A 19034-nucleotide genomic window follows, 5' to 3' on the forward strand; every position below is an offset into this window, starting at 1 on the left:
TAAAGTGTTCGTTTGCTGTGTGTGGGAACAGTGAGCGTGTACAAGTCAGAGGACAACTTGCAGGAATTGGTTCTCCTTCCATCCTGTGAGTTCTGTGGGAGGAACTCAGGTTGTCAGGCTTCGGGGCAAGAGCCTTTCTGCTTAGACCCACCCGCTCCACACTGGCCTGTGACTGACATCTAATCAAGTTAAACACTTTCTGACTTGTCTTATGCTTTTACTTTTTGTTGTCAATTTTCCAGCTAGAACATATGCCCCAGGAGGTCAAGACTTGGGTTTTACTACTGCTGAGTTTCCAGGGGCTGTGTGGGTAGAATTTTGTTGATATGTTGATAGTGATCCCAGAGACCAGATGACCCCCGTGGAGGGGCGATTACAGTAAGAGTGCTCATGTGGCCACCTCTATAGCATTTAATACTTACATATCCATTATGTTTCTCCCAGTTTACAATTCTGATGTAATTGATAAGCAGACTGATTCTGTGACCTCTGGAGATGCACGTGACAAGGCTGTTATTATTTTAGTTCCTGTTAGACTTGGTGGAGAAAGAACCAATACTGACTATCTGGAGTTTGTGAAGGTAAGGAGTGCTTGACTTTCTTTTGTTTTTGTGTTCAAGGCAGTGATACCTAATATGAAAAATATAAGAGAGTTGCAGTCACTTTTCCATAAGTAAATCATGACCCTATGGCATACATTGTGAAGTTTGGCATCAGGCGTTTTCAATTTTGGCACTGAGAGATTATGTGTGCCTCTGAAGAGTGTCCCCCTGTAACAGAGTGAAAAGCCTTTTAGTCTTTGGGCTAATTGCCTGGCATGCTGGACCGAGGTTTGCTGCTACTCCAGGATCCTTTTCTGATTAAAACAATATTTACCTTAGTGATTGTTAAAACTAACATTAAGCCATGTCAAACCAATCATTAAAACAAACCTTTAAAATTAATACTTTCTTTCATAATTTGCTGTGTGATAACCATGATGCCAGTGAGAAACTGATTCTACAGACAGAAGTAAGAGAGTATGGAAGAGGGCAGGGCTCCCTTCCCTTTCTTATTAACCAATTTAAAGTCTCTCCGATCTCAGAAAACACATAGTTGTGTTTCTTGAACCAAAAGAAGCTGTCTGGCCATGTGCATTGTCTTGTGTTAGACACTAAGACATTCAGTTTTGAAGCGGTGCCTTCGAAGTATTGAGTAGTTGGTTATTTGTAGTTTTAGTATTACTTCCAAGCCAATGGACAGCTCATTCTGAATGGTTGTGTGGAGAGCAGGGACTGTCTCTGACATGAACGCTGGTGTCCCCAATTTGATCACTTTCCCTTGGTGGGGAGGCCTGGCAGGCACACAGAGGAAGGGGAAGCTGGGTGTCCGGATGAGACGTGATAGGCTGTGGTCAGATGGTGAGGGAGGAGGTGCCCTTCTGTCAGAGGTCTAGGGGAGGGGAATAGGGTGAAAGAGGGAGAGAGGGTGGGAATAGGAAGATAAAAGTGAGGGGATATCTATCACGATGTAATCTGAATAAATTATAATAAATTAAAATTTAAAACCGAAGCAAAAAAAATTACTGTGAAAAAAAATATTACTTTCAATTTTAGTAAAATGACTTTTCTCCTTGCTGTGATGAAATGCTTGCACAATAAGCGTTAGGGTGCTAAAATTTGTTTTGACTCACAGTGCAGAGATCCTAAGTCCTTAGCCCGCAGGGGGCATGTAGCCTAGGATAGCTATGAATGTTAACCTACACAAAACTGTAATCTTACTCTAGACATTATGAAATTGTATTTTGTCTTTTCTTTTTGCTTTGGTAACTGGGTTGCATGGTACTTTAGTGTGAACACTGGTGGTGATGACAATGTTGTGTTGCAGTGTCATGCAGAACACATGTATATCTCATCTTCTGCTTGCATGTATGTGTGTCCTCCAATGTGTTATCTTCCAAGTTCAGACAGTCCAATCACAACACCAGACATCACATGTGCTCGTGGTGACTTGAAGAGCGAAATGCAGCAATCATCAATAATGCTTTAAGCAACCCCTGCAGATAATAGGCGCTTAATGTTATTTAGAAGATAGAGTTGTGTTCTATTTGATAATCAAGGTTGCCTCCACTCCCCAGCTGCTTCACAGCTGGTTTCTCTTTACACATCAGCAGCTGGGAAACAGAAGGACCCCAGCCTTGCTTTCTGTTTTCCTACCAAAGTAAATACAGTCCCCTACATTACTATAGTTTAATTCTAGCATTGCTTATACAGTATCTCAAGGGAAACAGAATTGGGGCGTGGGAGGTGGCTTAGCTGATCACATCCCAGGAGGACCTGATTTTGAACTCCACATACTCACAGAAAGGTGGGTGTGGTAGCATGTTGCCAAATTCCCAGTGCTAGTGATGTGGACTTGGACTTGCTGGCCAGTTTGTCTAGCCAATCAGTGAGTGCAAGAACTAGTGAGAGACTCTTTTTCAAGAAATAAAGTGGAGAGCGACTGAGGAAAATACTTATTACCATCCTTTGGCTTCCACGTGCATGCACCCACACATTGACCCACACGCATACACCCCTGGATGGAACGGGGAGAAACATTATGGATAGAGGAAGAGGAAGACTGTTCAGTGCAAAATGGTCAGATGACTAGTTTTCTGTTGAGGTAAACAGTAAGGTAGTCTGCCTAGCTTGTAGGGAATCTGTGTACATTTTCAAAGACTGTAATTTGAAAGTGCATTACAAGTAATACATGCTGTCAGATTCGATGTGTATCAGGATTGTGTGTCATAAGGACAAAATAGTGGAGCCAAGCAAAAGACTGCTCTCAAAATTGTTTTTGGAAGTTATGATTTGGACAAATTCTATTGTAAAAGCTAGTTATGTGGCAGCATATTTAACAGCAAAAAAAAAAAAAAATCAAAATAATTTACTAGTGGTGAGTTTAAGTGATATATGTCGAGTGTAGCAGGTATAACATTACACGCTTTAAGAAAAGGCATTTCTAAGATCAGTTTGTCTCACCTGACTATAGCCACGTAAATTAAAGAAACTGGAAAATCTATTGAAAGAAAGTTGGAGAGTAGAGCTGGTAATTTTAAGTTTCCTATTTGGGTGCTAGGTAACAGCTCGGCCAAAGATAGATACAGTTCAGATAGTCACTTTTATTAAAGGTATTGATGATGAATCTGAAGAGTTCCTTAGTGCACAACCAAGTCAAGAAATTTCTATAAAGAAGTAAAAAAACAAAGCCACGTCTTTGTCACCATGTCTGTGTTAGTTTCCTGATAAAAGTAGGTAGACGAGAGGGGCTTGTGCAAAGAAGACGATGTCACCACTGCCCAGGACTTGTGTTGAGTGAAGCATTGCATATATGTGAAGAAAATATGTGTGTGCAACATTAAGATTGAATGACGTCATGAACATCTTAACTAGGACTGAAGTTCTTTTGGACCAAGGGATTTAATACTCACCAGCTCCAGAAGTTCCTTAAAATGTTGACACTGACTGTAGCTATATCAGCAACTGCTTTAAAGAGGCTATCACAAGGCCAGACATTAAGAAGAGTTCACAGTTTGCAGCATTATCAAGCCCTCTCTGATATCAAAAACAAAATTGGTATCAGGACCTTACAGTGAGAACTAGCTTACAGATGTAGCATTGAGCCTTTTAAATGGTTAGACTCCTTCAAGGTTAAAACCAATTTATCAACACAATGTTTCAAACCATCTCATTTTAAGTGAAACTAAAATTGTGGTAGTTCAAACTCAGGCTCTTGAAACAATTTTATACATTTCAACATAATCCCGAGGAGACCAAGAATCACGTGGCATAAGAATTTAAAAACAGACTTGAAGAATTTTGGGAAAATATTATTTGTGATTCCAGTGTTAGTTGCTGTAATGCATTACCTGCCCACTTGACTAGACTCCCAGGGGGCCTCAGTCTTCCAGAGACCAACATTCACCTGACACCTTATTCATGCCACCACTATCTGCAGCACCCACATTTGTGAGCAGCCAGAGCATGCGAGGTGCCCCTGGGGCCCCCACAGAGGCCAACCAGCTACTGACACGCTGGTTTCAGTACAGTGCCAAAGACCCTGCTAGTTTTATGTTGCCACCTTTTCTTTATATAATAAAAATATTTTTAAAATCCACACATTTTATATGTAGGCATGTTCTCTTCCTTGATCCATGTCTGCACACTTAGCAGCTGCCCAGTGATTTTTAGAGACCGAGTGGAGTGCTGCATAATCAGCGTTACAGCGTGAGGACCTGCTGACAGAGTGAAAGTGACATAAAGCCTTCTTTACTCAACAGCCTTTGTTAGTATTTGTGTGCTGAAAGTGTGGCTCAGAGAAGCCAGCAGGCTGGGCAAGGAAGGCCCCTGGTGGTGGGAGTGGGAAGGAGCTTGCTCATATGTTGGAGGATTAGGAAGATGAGGCCTGGCTATAACCCTCAAAGACCTGCTGCTAGGCACCCCACTTCCAGCAGCATTCCCTCTCCCCCAAAGCTTCCATGTTTTCCCAAATAGCACCACTGGCTGAGAACCAAGTATGTAAACCCTTGAGCCCTTGGGGGACACTTCACATTCAAACGATACAGGCTCCTTGAGTGGAAGAAGTTGCCAGGGCTTTCCAGGTGTGTTTCGTCTGGCAGAGGGCTCTGTTTGGTAGCATTGATAGCAGCACTGCCTGAAGGATGCTCTTTAGCAATACCCTGGAGCCTGAACTAGTGAAACAAATGCTGGATAAGCCGTTAGTGTGACATATTGTGTACCCAGCATATGGGGTTCCATGGTCAGTATTTGTTAATGCATTTGTGTCATACTTTCCAATATAACCCATCTCCCTCACAATAGTCAGCTACTTTTTCTTTATAAACTAGAAGAGGCCCAGAGAAGTCAAGTGGTATGTTCAAATTCAAACACTGAGCTGGAGACAAGACCCTCACTTTGTTATTTTAAAAATTCTCCAGTAAAGAATGTTTCCAAAGATAACATCTGCTGGTTGGGTTTACATTCTAGTCCACTGAAAGGAGAACACTTTTGAGGGTTGAAACATGAGGTGGTTGTGTGGGGATTATAGGCAGGTGTTGTTCGTGGCCAGAGGGAGGGCTTGTAAAGAGCTGCCCACCTAAAAGCGGGAAAAAACAGTGTGCCTGGAAGCCCTCAGAGAAAGGCCATTCTTGGACCCTCCCCTTCCCCCACCCCCTCTTCGATTATCTTTTTGTATATGTGGTCAACGGTTTTGTCAAACCACCCCCCCCCCAACCATTGTACAGCATAGTCTAAATTGCACCATGTAGTTATGGATTACTCAAGGTCACTCCACAGCATCCTAGAAATAGTAGTAGCCCAGAGGCTGCTGCATTCCATGGGGGTGGGGGAGGAGAGACATCTGCTGTGTGTTTTATTTATCACCCTTTGCCACAAGGACCTTATTTAAGTAACTTTATTTTGTAAGGAGTAGGATGAGAACTCCAAGTCCTTTCTTCCACAAGACAGATTAGGGCTTTGCTGTTTGATGGGTTAGCTTCAGTTTTATTGATTGTGCTGTGGCTACAATCACAGCAGTAAATCACACACTAGCTAGTGGTGGAGAAGCACTCTGAGGAACTGGAAGGTGTCTAAAGTTTCTAAAAATTCAGCCTCTGACATATGGCGGCAGTCCAGCGTCTAGTCACCAAGTGTGTGTATTGCGTGGGTCTGCGCTAGTCTGAAGGAGAGGTAATACAGAAGCCAGGACGGAAGTCTCTCCCTTATGTGGCCACATTTTTCTGAAAGGAGTAGGTAATGGCTCTTGGTATAGATAGACCTAGTTCTTTTCTCGGCTATGAGAGGTTCAGAACTTGCACTTCTTTATTTTTCCCCAGGATGTGAACAGTTCACTCAGCTGATTCAGTTGCCTGGTGAAACTAAGGCAGTTTTACTTAGAAAGAAATAGGCACCTTACTGTTAAAAATAAAACAAGACCATTTCCTTTGATAGGATTATTTTTAATTGTTAGTTGGTTTAGGGCATCTAAGGCTAGTGAATATTTTAATGTTTGTTTTATTTATTGTTTATTAATTGATGCTTCTGTGAATAAAACACCTATAATATTAAGATTTTAATTATTTAAGGCTCTCTTTTTAAAGATATAGTGGGCCAGAAGGCTGAAGATGATGCTCCAAGGTTAGAGAGAGTTTTCGGTGACTGTTCAGGCAGCAAACTGTCTCTGTCATTTTTTTATTTTTTCCATTTTGGAAGCTGCTAACCTGCACTTCCTATTTACTCAGGTAGTTAAATTTATTTCTTCTCAAGTCTCTGATGGAGTTGAAGACCAGATAGTTAGTTTTAAAATTAAGCTTAGTTGTTTAGGAGTTAAGATACTTTTAGATCTAGATAGATATGAGCTTTGATAGATATTGATTTAGGTTCAAATCTTTTGGCTCACCAAGATAGAATAGATAATATTTGCTTCAAGGTTCCCAAACACCTTTTGATTAGACATTATGTGTGTAAGTCTTACCTATTGGTTTTTATACTTTCCCATAATTGTTCTTACTGTATGTGTGTGTGTGTGTATATGTGTGTGTGTTTTGTGTGTGTGTGTGTATGTGTGTGTATATATATATATATATATACACACACAATGGCCTTTTTATTTAGACAGAAAGGGGAAATTGTTGGAGGTTGGTCTAATGTATTTTGATGCTAATTACTGCTTGCTATCTTTGCCCTACCTGTACTTTGCCTAAGAGCCTAACCTGTTTGACCAATAAAAGGCTGTCACACCTGGGCAGGACAAATGGGGTAGACGTGGCTAAGGTTCCAGGGCTTGGGGAGAGAGGGAGCATCTTGGGAGGAAAGAGACTGGAGGAGAGGAGAGGAAGAAGGAGGCTACACCATGGGAAGTAATGTAGGGGATTAATATCTGCACTGCTTCAGGTTAACTAAAGCTATTTTAAAATATAACAGGTGTCGGTGTCTTGATTGATTGTTAGCAGGTTCAACAATACTGCTATAATAATAATTATAGGCCTAATAATATTTATTAGGTAATAAATAACTGCAACAGAAAGTAATGATGGTATCATCAGTTCTTTGAATATCGAGACTTGCAGTATACATATAGGGACTCATGAACCCACAACTGATTTGTGGAATCCAATCTGCATTGTGTTTACACACATTCTGAAGTGTTTGAGATTGAGATTGGGGTATGTCTACTTACCACACACTGTGACTGTTATCCACAGAGTGCCTTCCTCATATCTTCCTAGGACTCCTTAGGCAGGTTCCCAACTGACAGTCAAGAATGTATAGAAATGTCAGCAAAGAACCTACACTTGGAACACGTGGAGATGTGCCAGGACACCTCCTACACCCTTAGTCTTCTCCTCAGTTCTTCTGCTGAAGAATTTGGCCTTCACGATGACAGGCTGATTAGGGATCTTTCCTCCCCCAGAACTTTTCAGTAGTCTGATCACAGCACCTCAGGGATGGGAGCAGCTCCAGGCTTGGTTTTGCAGCACTGACCCAGGTCTGCTTACTGAGCAGGATCCACAGTTTATCCAGGTTGGCAGCTAGGCAGAAGCTCTGCTCCCTCCCGGAGTCACCTGGATGGTATCTGTGGAAGCTGATCCCTGGGGATACGTGCCTCCAACATTCCTGTGCTTCCTGATGAGGCAGTGTGGCTCAGTGGCCCCTGAGTAGCCAGGTCTTCCTCACTCTGGATGGCTTGGCAGTGGTCCCAAGCCTAAGCACACTAGCCTGTCAAGCATTATAGCTCTAATAACAGTTACACGCTTTCCCTGGGGAGATGTGCAGTAATGCCTGCCCACCCGAGATAGGACACCAGCACTCCAAAGAAATGACTCCAGCTAAGTGCAGTTTGGTGCACCACTGAGATTACTTGGGTTCCTCACAGGAGCATGGGTGGCTTGGGTGGCTTTCTCCTCACAAATCCTTATCGCATGGATGCCGGTTTATAAAAGCTGTGCTGACAGAGTGTACCTCCGGTTAGCCTTTCGCCTCATGTGTGTTCTAACAGTGAGGAGACAAGCCTGGAGGTGGACAGGAAGGAACAGGCAGCTGGGATCTCAAGTAAGAGTCTGATGACCTTCCCTCTGCTAGAGGATGTCACTAGGATGCTCGTGAGGGCTAATCAGATTTACAGATGGCAAGGCTGAGTCATGCACAGAGGCTAGTCCCTTATGGGCTGTAGATGATCTGTTGTGTCCCCCTCATGATTGCTTAGCTGATGGCAAGCTGCAGGTCGCTCGCTGCCTCTGCCTAGCCTCAAAAGACAAGAACTCAGGAAACTATCAATCTCTAAGATGTAAAGGTGGTTTTTGTTTTGTTTTGTTTTGTTGGTTTGTTTTTGTTTTGTTTTTGAGACAGGGGTTTTGCTTTGTAGCCCAGGCTAACCTTGAACTGGCAATCTTTCTGCCTCCATCTTTTGAGTACTAGGACCACATATATGTGCCACTCCATTCACCTCCAAGTATGGTTTGAGCTGGACAGTGCTAAGGTGAGGGTCATCTGAGTTTTGTTTTTTTTTTTAAATCCTCTAGATCAGTGGTTCTCAATCTTCCTAATGATGCGACCCTTTACTGCAGTTCTTCATGTTATGGTGATCCACAACCATAAAATTATTTTTATTGCTACTTCATAACTATAATTTTTCTACTATTATGAATCATAATGTAACTGATATGCAGGATGGTCTTGGGTGACCTCATGAAAGAGTCATTTGATGCCCAAAGGGGTTTTGACTCACAGGTTGAGAACCGCTGGTCTGGCTCATAGAGAATGCTCTCATTAAGAGAAGAATGAGAGCTTTGCTATGGCAGGACTTCTCTGGCTTTGTGATGTCATGTTTCCTGTAGCAGTTGAGTGACATTGTGATAAAAACATTTAATGTGAATTAATACCAAGTAGGTTAAAAAAAAGAGGAAGCAGTTTGGAAGACAAGGATTCTGAGACATGGAGCAAATGTAAAACAGTAGTAACTGTTGGGGAGAAGTTGGCAGTACAGACTCGGCTGTTTCAGATCATTACCACTCGGCCCCTGCTCTAAATCTGTTCATTTCCTTTGACAGGGTGTTTTAAGCCTCGAATATTGTGTAGGTATTATTGGCGGCAAACCTAAACAGTCATATTACTTTGCTGGATTTCAAGGTTAGTGACTATTAATCTTTTTTATTTTATTTTAAAAGTGGAAAGTTAACATGAGATTGTTTGGAAACAAGATGGTTAACAGAATCCCAATGAGCACCTCGTGCTGTTGTCAGTCCTCCCATGGCCACTCACTCATCATGTGGTCCACAACATAATTGGGTTCCTTAGAATATGTGGTTAACTTCTGTCGCTGCATAAACAAAGCATAATTTATTGGTTTCCCTAAATTCCAGAAGACACCACTGCCACATGCTGGTGGTTGCTATTTATATATTTACTTTTTACCGTGTTTTAGTGGTGTCAGTCGATGATGAAATGACAAGTAGTATGTTCTTGCTGTCAGAACAAAGAAGCAATGCATTCTTCATATGCAAACTGTAGAATATAATTGTGTGTTTGTGAAAGTAATTTTATCACCAAAAATTAAATGACAAACTCATCACTTTATAAAATTCTGCTTATACAAGCATATTTGATTATGCAAAGTTAATCTATGCTGCGCAGACCCACGCTTCTGTCAGCGAGTATCAGGCTGGCAGGCTGTTACACCTAGATTTTTTTTCAGCTGCCTTACATAGAAATTGGATTGTAAGCAGTGTCATAATAAGGTGTTTTTTTGAATTACTTGTCTTCTGTTTTGTCCTTGTAGATGACAGTTTGATTTACATGGACCCTCATTACTGCCAGTCTTTTGTAGATGTCAACATAAAGGATTTCCCTCTTGAGGTACTGTACATAGAGAGCCAGTGTTGGTTTCTTACTGGTTGAAGCCGACTGTCATTTAGAGGTGTGCTAGTAGCCGTGCTTTTCTAGTATTGCAATTACAAGTTAATATTTTGTCAGTTTATAAAAGCATACTAACCACTGGTCAAAGGCTGGGAGCTTGGCTGCTGAATTTTAATCTGTGATCCACTGTCTTCTTCATTTATGTCCGTCTCCAACTTGTTAGGTATCATGATTGTACTGAAGTAAATGTACTGAGTGCTTTTGCAGCTGGGTAGCTAAGCAGTGCACAAACAGAATGTACAGGGTTGGGTCTGTCCTGCCAAAGAAAAGCTAATGGATTGGTGTAGACTCGGCGCCAGTGGAGCCTTGGCCTCTGCTTACGTTCAGGTTCTTACGTGATTTCTAGCGTCCACTGAAGCACATTCTCATGGACTCTTCTTTCCCTACAGGTGGTCATTTTGGCATCCAGTATTTTAAGTCAGAAAAGTTTGAGTTCCTAAGTGAGGTGGATACCTATTATGTCATTTTTGTTAGTTTTTACTAGTCCATGCTTTTACAGACTAGAATGATTTGATCGCAGATGGCAAGGGCAATGATGGGCTCATGAGAACTAAATGTTGTGTTTCAGAAATGCCTTTTGATGCAAGATTAATACTTAGTAGTATTCAATGGGGTATGAATGAAAACAAACTGCCGTGTTGAAGTCTGCTTAGAAAGATGTATTGTAGCCGGGCGTGGTGTCACACGCCTTTAATCTCAACACTTGGGAGGCAGAGGCAGGCGGATCGCTGTGAGTTCGAGGTCAGCCTGGTCTACAAAGTGAGTCTAGGACAGCCGAGGCTACTCAGAGAAACCCTGTCTCGGATAAAAAAAAAAAAAAAGAAAGAAAGAAAGAAAAAGAAAGATGCATTATAAAACAACCTAGCCTCTTTTGTAAGCTGTGTGCTCTTCAGATATGTCTTCCATAGAACATTGCATGTGAACCTTAATAACCCTTAGGAGGTCTGCTGGGCAGCTGTGCTTAAGCTGGCTACGGCCTCACACCTGCTAGGCAAGAACACAGCCACTGACCTAAATCTCCAACCCTAAAGTTTCACTTTGCTTCTGTCATATCAAGTGAAGATTTTCTAGATGAAAGTCTGTGGACCTCTCTTGACCTCCTCCATGTATCGCCAAATGCTTCTGTTGTATCTTTATGTTCATTTTCTTCTTTGCAATATTATCTCATGCATGTGTTAGAATATATTATTGATTTGGCATGTAAAATGGAGTAGAATTCTACACTAGAGGAAAGAGAATCTTCCTTGTCTTTAGTTGTCTTCATTGATGTTTTTGTTTGTTTGTTGTTTGCGTTTTGAGACAAGGCTTCACTGTGTAGTCCTGTCTGGCCTAGAACATGCATGGAGATCCACCTGCCTCTGCCCGCTCAGTGCTGGGATTAAAGGTGTGCATCACCACGCCCAGCTGAGGGCAGCTTTTAGAGTTTAAAGCACATGGTGTGATTTTTCAAAAAGACAGTGGGGTTCAGAGGAGCAGTTTAGCAAGAAAACATCACAAAAAACGACAGTGAGAAACCGGAAGAGAATGAGAGGACCTCGGGACCTTAGCAGCGAGTGCAGATAAAGTTGCTGGTTTTCAATATTGGTGACTAGAATAAGACAGAATTTTAGTTGTTGAAATGGGAGGAGTATGATACGTATGTGTGTATTTATGTGTAAGTGTGTATTTATACATATGTGCATACGTATATCTTACAAATATAATTTTATATACACATATGTGTCTGTGTACTCACATGAAATGTATATACAGTGTTTCTCCTAGTCAGCTTCAGCTCAGAGTTACCGGAAGTCTCGGGGGTGGGGGTGGGGTTGCCTCTATGAGACTGGCTTACCACCATGTCTGTGGGGCATTTTCTTGATTGCTCATTGATGTAGGAAGACGGGCCCACTGTGGGTGGTACCATCCTTAGGCAGGAGTTAGCCTAATAATAGTAATAATTATTATTAATGAATTAAGGTTTCCTAAACCAGGCACTATGAGTTCTTATTTAATATACTCCCAGAATTATAGACTGTGTTTCATACAAGTGATGTTTTTATTTTTTGAGATTGGGAGGTCTCACTGTGTCACCTTGGCTGGCCTAGAACTCACTTTGTAGACCAAGCTGGCCTTGAGCTCACAGAGATCTACTCTCTTTCAAGTGCTGGGATTAGAGGCAAATACTAAGTTCTCAAAGGTAAGAAAAGTCCTGTTAGTGGGTGTGAGTGTGTTCCAAGTCATAGGTCCCCAACTCCAAATGCCAGGCCCTAGAAGGATCATACAGTGGTAACTGTTTCAGTCATCACCAATAAATTAAGAAAAATAGAGGCATTGAGGTTATGGGACAGGTGGACAAGTGAGAAATGGATTTGTCGGGGAAAGACACGCTCTTCGTGAATGACACGCGTGAACTGTAGGCATGTTCTCTAACTTCTCAGGAAGCTTCATCCAAGCTGCAGACCCACGTAGGCTAAGAACAGTTGTTGTGGTATTGTTTATATGTCTAGGTAATAACATCCGCCATAGCAATAATCACATCCTTAACGCATATGTAAAGAGTATAAACCCACAACGTCTCCTTCAGGAAACAAAGTCCTTAATTAAATGTCTAATCATGGCTGGAATTTAATAGGTGCCTAATAATTATTCATCCAGGCAATGGATAAATGATCCATTGAAAATGGAATAAACAGGAGTTGACTTTTTCCAGGAATATATTTCACTGTTACAGAAAGAACTATACAAGGCTATTACTCCCTAAACTGTATGTGAGGTAGGAGGCTGCTATTAGCAGACATCAGAATTTTAAAATGAAACCACACATGCTTAGCTTAAAGAATCATCATACAATGAACATAACCTAGCAACACCACTTTGGAATATATTTAAAAGGTGAACTTATTTCACAATAAATTGAGATGATTCAGAATTTAAATTACTGTTGTTTTGACTTTAGAATCTTGGGTGAACAAAACAACATGACATAAGCATGGAGATGGATCTAAAGCGCCTTTCTGAGACCTGCTCATGCAGCGACAGCCACTAGCAGCTTCACTTTTGAAAGAAACCAGAGATCAGAGATCTATACCTGCTCTGCGGGTAATTAAAAGGTTCTCTGTCGACATCAAGAAGCCCACAAGTCACAGCTTAGCGTTTGTGGTTCTTATCTGTGGTGACTGCAGTGGAGCACGCACACACTGTTGTAGTTACTGATCTGGGAAAGCTGTAGTCGGGGCTCTCTACAGAGAAGGACACGTTACAGATGAGTCCAGCACGCAGCATTGGCCTCTGGGTAGGCTTTTCACTGGCTCCCTTATCAGGTAGCAAAAGCTTAAGAATCATTTCTTCTTATTGGTTTTCAACAAATAGGGCAAATGGCTCTTTTTTTAGACATTTTGTATGTAAAAGACTTTGTTATAAATAGGGCCTAGAACTGTGTCTTATACCCCAACATATTCCTTCATACTGCAACTAACAGTTTACTTAGCTTTTCTGTCTTTCAGATCTGTTTCTATTTCTGTTTTGTTTGTTTGTTTTACTTTTTTGAAACAGGGTTTCTGACTGTTCTGGACTCACTTTGTAGACCAGGCTGGTCTCAAACTCACAGAGATCTGCCTGCCTCTGCCAGAATTAAAGGCATGCACCACCAGTACCCCCAGCCTCAGATCTGTTTTTAATCTCTTTAAAGTAAAATAGTTGAAACTATATTGGGCAAAGCCTGGTGAGACAATGCTGGTACTGGATAGCACATAAGAGATCTCGCTAGCTCTGTTAGACCCCACTAGTTATAGAGACTATTATCTAAGCACTTTGTGTGATCAAGGTTTGGTGTAGGCTTACTGTCCTGTTGGATTTGAATCTAACACAGAGGTGGCCTGCTCAGAATGTGTGTCTTTTGCAGAGCTCCCCACCCCCCATCGTAGGTGAATTTCACCTGCCTCATCACATGTTCTTTATAGGAATGAACAAGAATATAAAACAGTAGAAAAGAAAATTGGAAGATATTCAATTATATGCCAATAATTTCACACTCAGGAGGTAGAAGCTGGTGGGTCCCTGTGAGATGGAGACTACCTTGGTCTACATAGCCAATTCCAGGATAGCCAGGGCAACACAGTGAGAGCCTATATCAAAAAATAAATGAAACAACAACAGCAAGAATAACAAAATCAAACAAACAGAACTCTGAAGCTGACAGTATAAGTATAGATCATTTACAAGTCTGTGTGTTAGATTATAAGAATAATTTTATTAGTGGGGTTTAAACATTAGCAAGAACCTTCATATATTCATGTGCACATACAAGCACCATCATTCACATGCACATATTTGTTCCATTTTTATTCCAAATAACTATGGTGTGTCATATAATTTTTAGTATATGTTATACTAGGTATGTATGTGCACTGCATGTGTGTAGTGCCCATGGAGGCCAGAGGGGACATTGGATCCCTTGGCCCTGGAGTTACAGACATTTGGGAGCCACCTTGTAGGTACTGGGTCCTCTGCTCTTAACTCCCAAGCTATCTCTCCAACTAACCACCCCCCCCCCCAGAACATAAAAGTTTTAATTCAGTTACGTGTTTATAGATATTTGATTCATCTCCCGCTTTTGGCTATAGGGATAAAGCTGCTGTGAACTTACGAACAATGAAGACTCTCTAATAAGACAGATTTAACTCAGTCTCATAGAGATGGCTGGCAACAGGGTTCTAGACGACATGTGCTGACTCTGGTCGTCGGTGTTTCTTCCTTTCTTCGAGTGTTAGAAATGCATCTCTTGCTTGATGAACTGGCTTCATTTTGCTGAACAGCATGGCACCGTGTAGGGTGAAGTTTTGATTAAATATACACAATGTTGGTTCTTGAATTTTACATTTTTTAAGAGAATGGGAAAAGCAAAAATGCTTCTTAGAATATGTGTTTATTATAGTTTTGATAAAAAGTATTTACGTCAGTCCATCAAGAAGGGTAAATTAATCTCAAACTATTCTAAAAATTACAGACATTTCACTGCCCGTCTCCTAAAAAGATGTCATTTCGAAAAATGGATCCTAGTTGTACAATAGGATTTTATTGCCGAAATGTCCAGGACTTTGAACGAGCGTCTGAAGAAATCACTAAGGTACCTTACTAAAAGCACTATATAATAATGCTTGTAAGTTACATGATTTCTATTTCATGACAATAAATGTGTAACCTGTTACGTGTTTTTAAATTTCCTCCTTGAATGTTAGACAAATGGAGCCAGTGAGTAGTTAAAAGTGTTGTCCACTAGGTGGCAGTGTTGAAATAAAAATCCTGCTAACCGTGGCCTTGGGCAAGCAATTAGAGATTCTATCCTATATGAAGAGGATTTTAAAGGGCACTTACTCCCTTAGGAGTAGAAAAAAATTAACGAAGTATTTGATCGAGGCAAACCTTATTTCTTTTTAGTCCATGTGCTTCTTTTATTTTATTTTTTTAAGAAGAATGATATTTTTGGGTTTCTTAGACCTGCTCATGTCATAGGGATTTTATAATGTGTAATGTCCAGTTGATTTTATTCATCCAGGAAAGTAGGCAGAGTGTGATAGCATCTTACTTCAGCAATGTAAAATTAGTATGAAAATATTAAGTATAGAGCTTCAAATGAGAATTTTAGTTTACCTGCCAAGAAAGAAAGGAAATTTAAGCTAGGCACAGTGGTGCACACCTGTAATTCCAGCATTCAGGGAGGCAGTGGCAGGCGGATCACTATGAGTTCGAGGCCAGCCTGGTTTACTAAGTGAGTCCAAGACAGCCAAGGCTATGCAGAGAAGCCCTGTCTTGAGAAAAAAAGAAAGGGAAGTTTAACAGGAATGTGACAGAAAAAATGAGCAAGTGAAATCCGTGAGACCTTCCTCCGCCCATCCACAGCCCTCACCTCCTCGCTCTCCCTGGCAGCAGGCAGGCCAGTGAACAGCACAGAGCATGGAGTCCTCACTGCTTCCTTCCTGAAGTCAGGGTTGGCAGTGGATGTTCTGGCTGGTAATCCTTTGTAAAATACCATGTGTGTACTAAAATATGTAAATCTGTGCAATCTGGCGAAAGATGTTGATATTGATATTTCCCACAGAAAGGTGAATTTCTGTTTTCCTTAGCTTACTTTCTGTTTGGATCAGAGCAAGTGTGTTTGAAACAGGTGTGCAGTCTACTGCTTTGTCCCAGGCAAACTAAAGTGTCTACAGAGGAGCTGCATGCTGGTCCTTCTGATCAACAGTAGCCGATGTGGTTTTCTTCACCAGAAAAGCAATTAGGATTAATGTTGATGTATCAGAGCAAAGGGAAGGGAAGCCATGCTGACGTGTCTTCTGGAAGTACCGGGACTTTTAAAGACCACTTAACCACTTCCTGAAGCTAATGGATTTCAAGTAGCGTCAAAGCTTCACTTTCTCAGTTGCTTTTCCTTGGGCAGTTCTAAGTTGTAAGCACACACACACCCTAAAACCAGTATTTGGCATTTTTCAGTCAACCCAATTGTTTTTTACATTTTTTTTTTCTAATGGGCTTTATTTTTTGTTTTCTTGTTTTGAAAATGAATCCAAGCAACCTAGAGTGCCATGTTTACTTTGTAATGTTCTATGGGTGCATAGTCTCCTTATGCTGTGTGGTTAAATGTTAATGAAAATTATTAAGCCAATTATTGGATGGAGTTCAGTCTGCCAGGTATGTACGTAACTACTACATACAAAGCATAACATGACCGAGATGGAATTCCTGCTTAGAGTAGACATAAAGCTTCGAGACTCGAGTAACATGCTTAAGGGGGTTATGACAAGCAGACATATATTGTGTTGAATATGATAAGCATCCATATGAAACTAGAAATAAATTGATGAAGGAGGAAGCGAGGTCAACCCAGAGAGATGGCAGGCATATCCAAGTCAAAGTATTTTATTGTGATGGTGATATTTAAGCTGAGCCAGAAAGTGTACGCATAGTTTTATGGGTGAACTGTGTGGTGCTGGTCAACTTTAGTCCTATAGGCAGAACAGTTAAAACCGTAACACTAGAGGTCTGTAAGTGGGAGAAGTGAGCAAGACAAGGCCAGGGCTAACACGGTTAGCTTTGTCCTGTGGCCCTACCATGTGCAGCTGCATCCAGTGAGTGATTCGTTGTGCTGTCTCTTACAGATGTTGAAAATTTCCTCTAAGGAGAAATATCCATTATTCACTTTCGTAAATGGCCATTCCAGAGACTTTGACTTCACACCTTCTGCAGCCAGTGAAGAAGACCTTTTCTCAGAAGATGAAAAGAGAAACTTCCAAAGATTTAGCACAGAGGAGTTTGTCCTGCTTTAACGATGAAAACGTGTGTGCTTATGAGAAGAGCCTGAGCACAGCAGCGCGGGGGAGAGCACCCAGCGAGCTTGAGATTGCTCATGCTCAGATGCCAACTGCGCATGTCCTCTTAACAGTGCACATTTGAAAACCCCCAAACTTAGAGGTATTTTTCTGAAAGAAATGATTTGCTGGCTCTTGCTTTCCAGTGATAAAGAACAAGTGATTCTCGTTGCATTCCTGTTTCCCCAAAGATGAACTAACGAAGCACTACCTGAACTGCAAGCCTTTTGGTCCCCAGCATTTTCTACCTGAGTCCATCAGTCCCCTGAAGACTTTGTGATATATCTTCCCTCAAAGATTCATATCACTAAATTACTTTTAAAAGCCTCATGTTGTGTCATTGGCGGGAGACCAGAGCCTGGATCTTCAGAACTACCCAGCCTCCTGCTGTTAACGTAACCAGAGGCTGCCTTGGGTTTATGTATCTGGACAGTGAAATGGACATGTAAAATTATATAAACAGGATTTTAAGGTAATATTTACCAATATGATTCTACAGCAGCCACTCTTTATGCTTGCTGCAGGACACTCTATGAAGAATAAATATAAAACACTTGTTTTCTTTTGCTCCCTTCCTTCATTTCTTACCTTCCTTCTTTTCGTTTCTTTCCTTCTTTCAGTATTGGGGCTTGAACCTAGGGCCTTGTGCATGATAGGCAGGTAGATGTTCTACCTCTGAGTATCCTGAAGTGCCGATTTCCCCCACGTATTTAAAAGTTAAGTAGTCAGTAGTATGGTTATTTATTTTAATTAAGTAAAGGAAATCACAGAATTGTAGTAGTAAAATTTTATGGAAATCCAATTTATTACCCACTTTTTAGGTCTAAAGATGAATACCAAGAAAAATATGGATGCTTTCTGATTTTACTGTTCATGTAAAGTGGTGTCATGGTGTTTAGGAGCTGAGATATTTACAAGTTAAATCTGCCTTAAGGATGTTGGGAGTTTACTTAAAGGCAAACTTGTTATATAAAAATATAAACGTTATCACCAACCCAGTGGCCCGGCCTGCCAGGCTTCAACTAAAGCTCGGGGAGAGAATCAACCTGTATTAAGAAGAGAGCACAAGACACAAAGACGTGGGGGCGAGTCTGGATTCCGATCAAACCCCCTTTATTGAAAAATTTCACAGAGTTTTTATAGGGTCAGGGGCATGGGTATTTGTGTAAGCGAGGGTTGCTATGGATACCTAACTCTGGAATGCTCCAGCAGGTGTCTACCTTTACAGCTGCTATAATCACAGAAGAAGGAGAAATTCCAGAGAGAAAGGGAAGTTGTAAAAGATGTGGTTAGTCAGGAAAACGTTCCCGGAACTGCTGCTCGCAGGCAGCTGGCCTTTAATCTGATTTTACCAGTAGTCTTACTGGAAAAGCTAGCTTATAGCCAGAAAGGAGTAGCTCTTACTATGAGCTCCCTAACAATAAACCACAACAGGTGTCTAACTGCTGAACCACGACAGGGTCAGTGGTTTCTGGTAAATGACAGACTGTTGGAGAAATAGGAGCCCAAAGGTGTAGGCTCTGACAAGATGGCTGAACACTGGCCATATGGCCTAGTGTCCCTAACAAGCCAGAATTATAAAATGTATACTTTTAATTAAAAACATGAGCACATACAACTTTTTCATTTTGGTTTTAATGTTGGGATTATTTTAATTCTCTCATTAAAAAATTGTTATCAGATGGATTCTATTTCTTTCTGGTGCATGGAGACAGTGCTGTTGCTCAGGAAGTGGGGCATTTGCTATTTTACAAAG

The 19034-nt window shown here is 41.2% G+C and overlaps 1 protein-coding gene across 3 annotated transcripts in view; it reads left to right on the forward strand.

Moving 5' to 3' along the window:
* Atg4c (autophagy related 4C cysteine peptidase) overlaps positions 1–19034 on the forward strand; it is a 296253-nt gene that overhangs the window by 22246 nt on the left and 254973 nt on the right. For 2 of the 3 annotated variants that reach the window (XM_051164611.1, XM_051164624.1), the window contains 5 exons: positions 445–581; positions 9068–9146; positions 9796–9872; positions 14920–15039; positions 17069–18281. In XM_051164611.1, the coding sequence (XP_051020568.1) occupies positions 445–581; positions 9068–9146; positions 9796–9872; positions 14920–15039; positions 17069–17236 (581 nt within the window). In that variant the 3' untranslated portion in view covers positions 17237–18281. Of the gene's footprint in view, positions 1–444; positions 582–9067; positions 9147–9795; positions 9873–14919; positions 15040–17068; positions 18282–19034 lie in introns of those variants that run through there. The other variant, XR_007832605.1, reaches the window with a different exon arrangement.

The sequence above is a fragment of the Acomys russatus genome, chromosome 2 (genome assembly GCF_903995435.1).
Source record: "Acomys russatus chromosome 2, mAcoRus1.1, whole genome shotgun sequence".
Classification (NCBI taxonomy): Eukaryota; Metazoa; Chordata; class Mammalia; order Rodentia; family Muridae; genus Acomys; species Acomys russatus.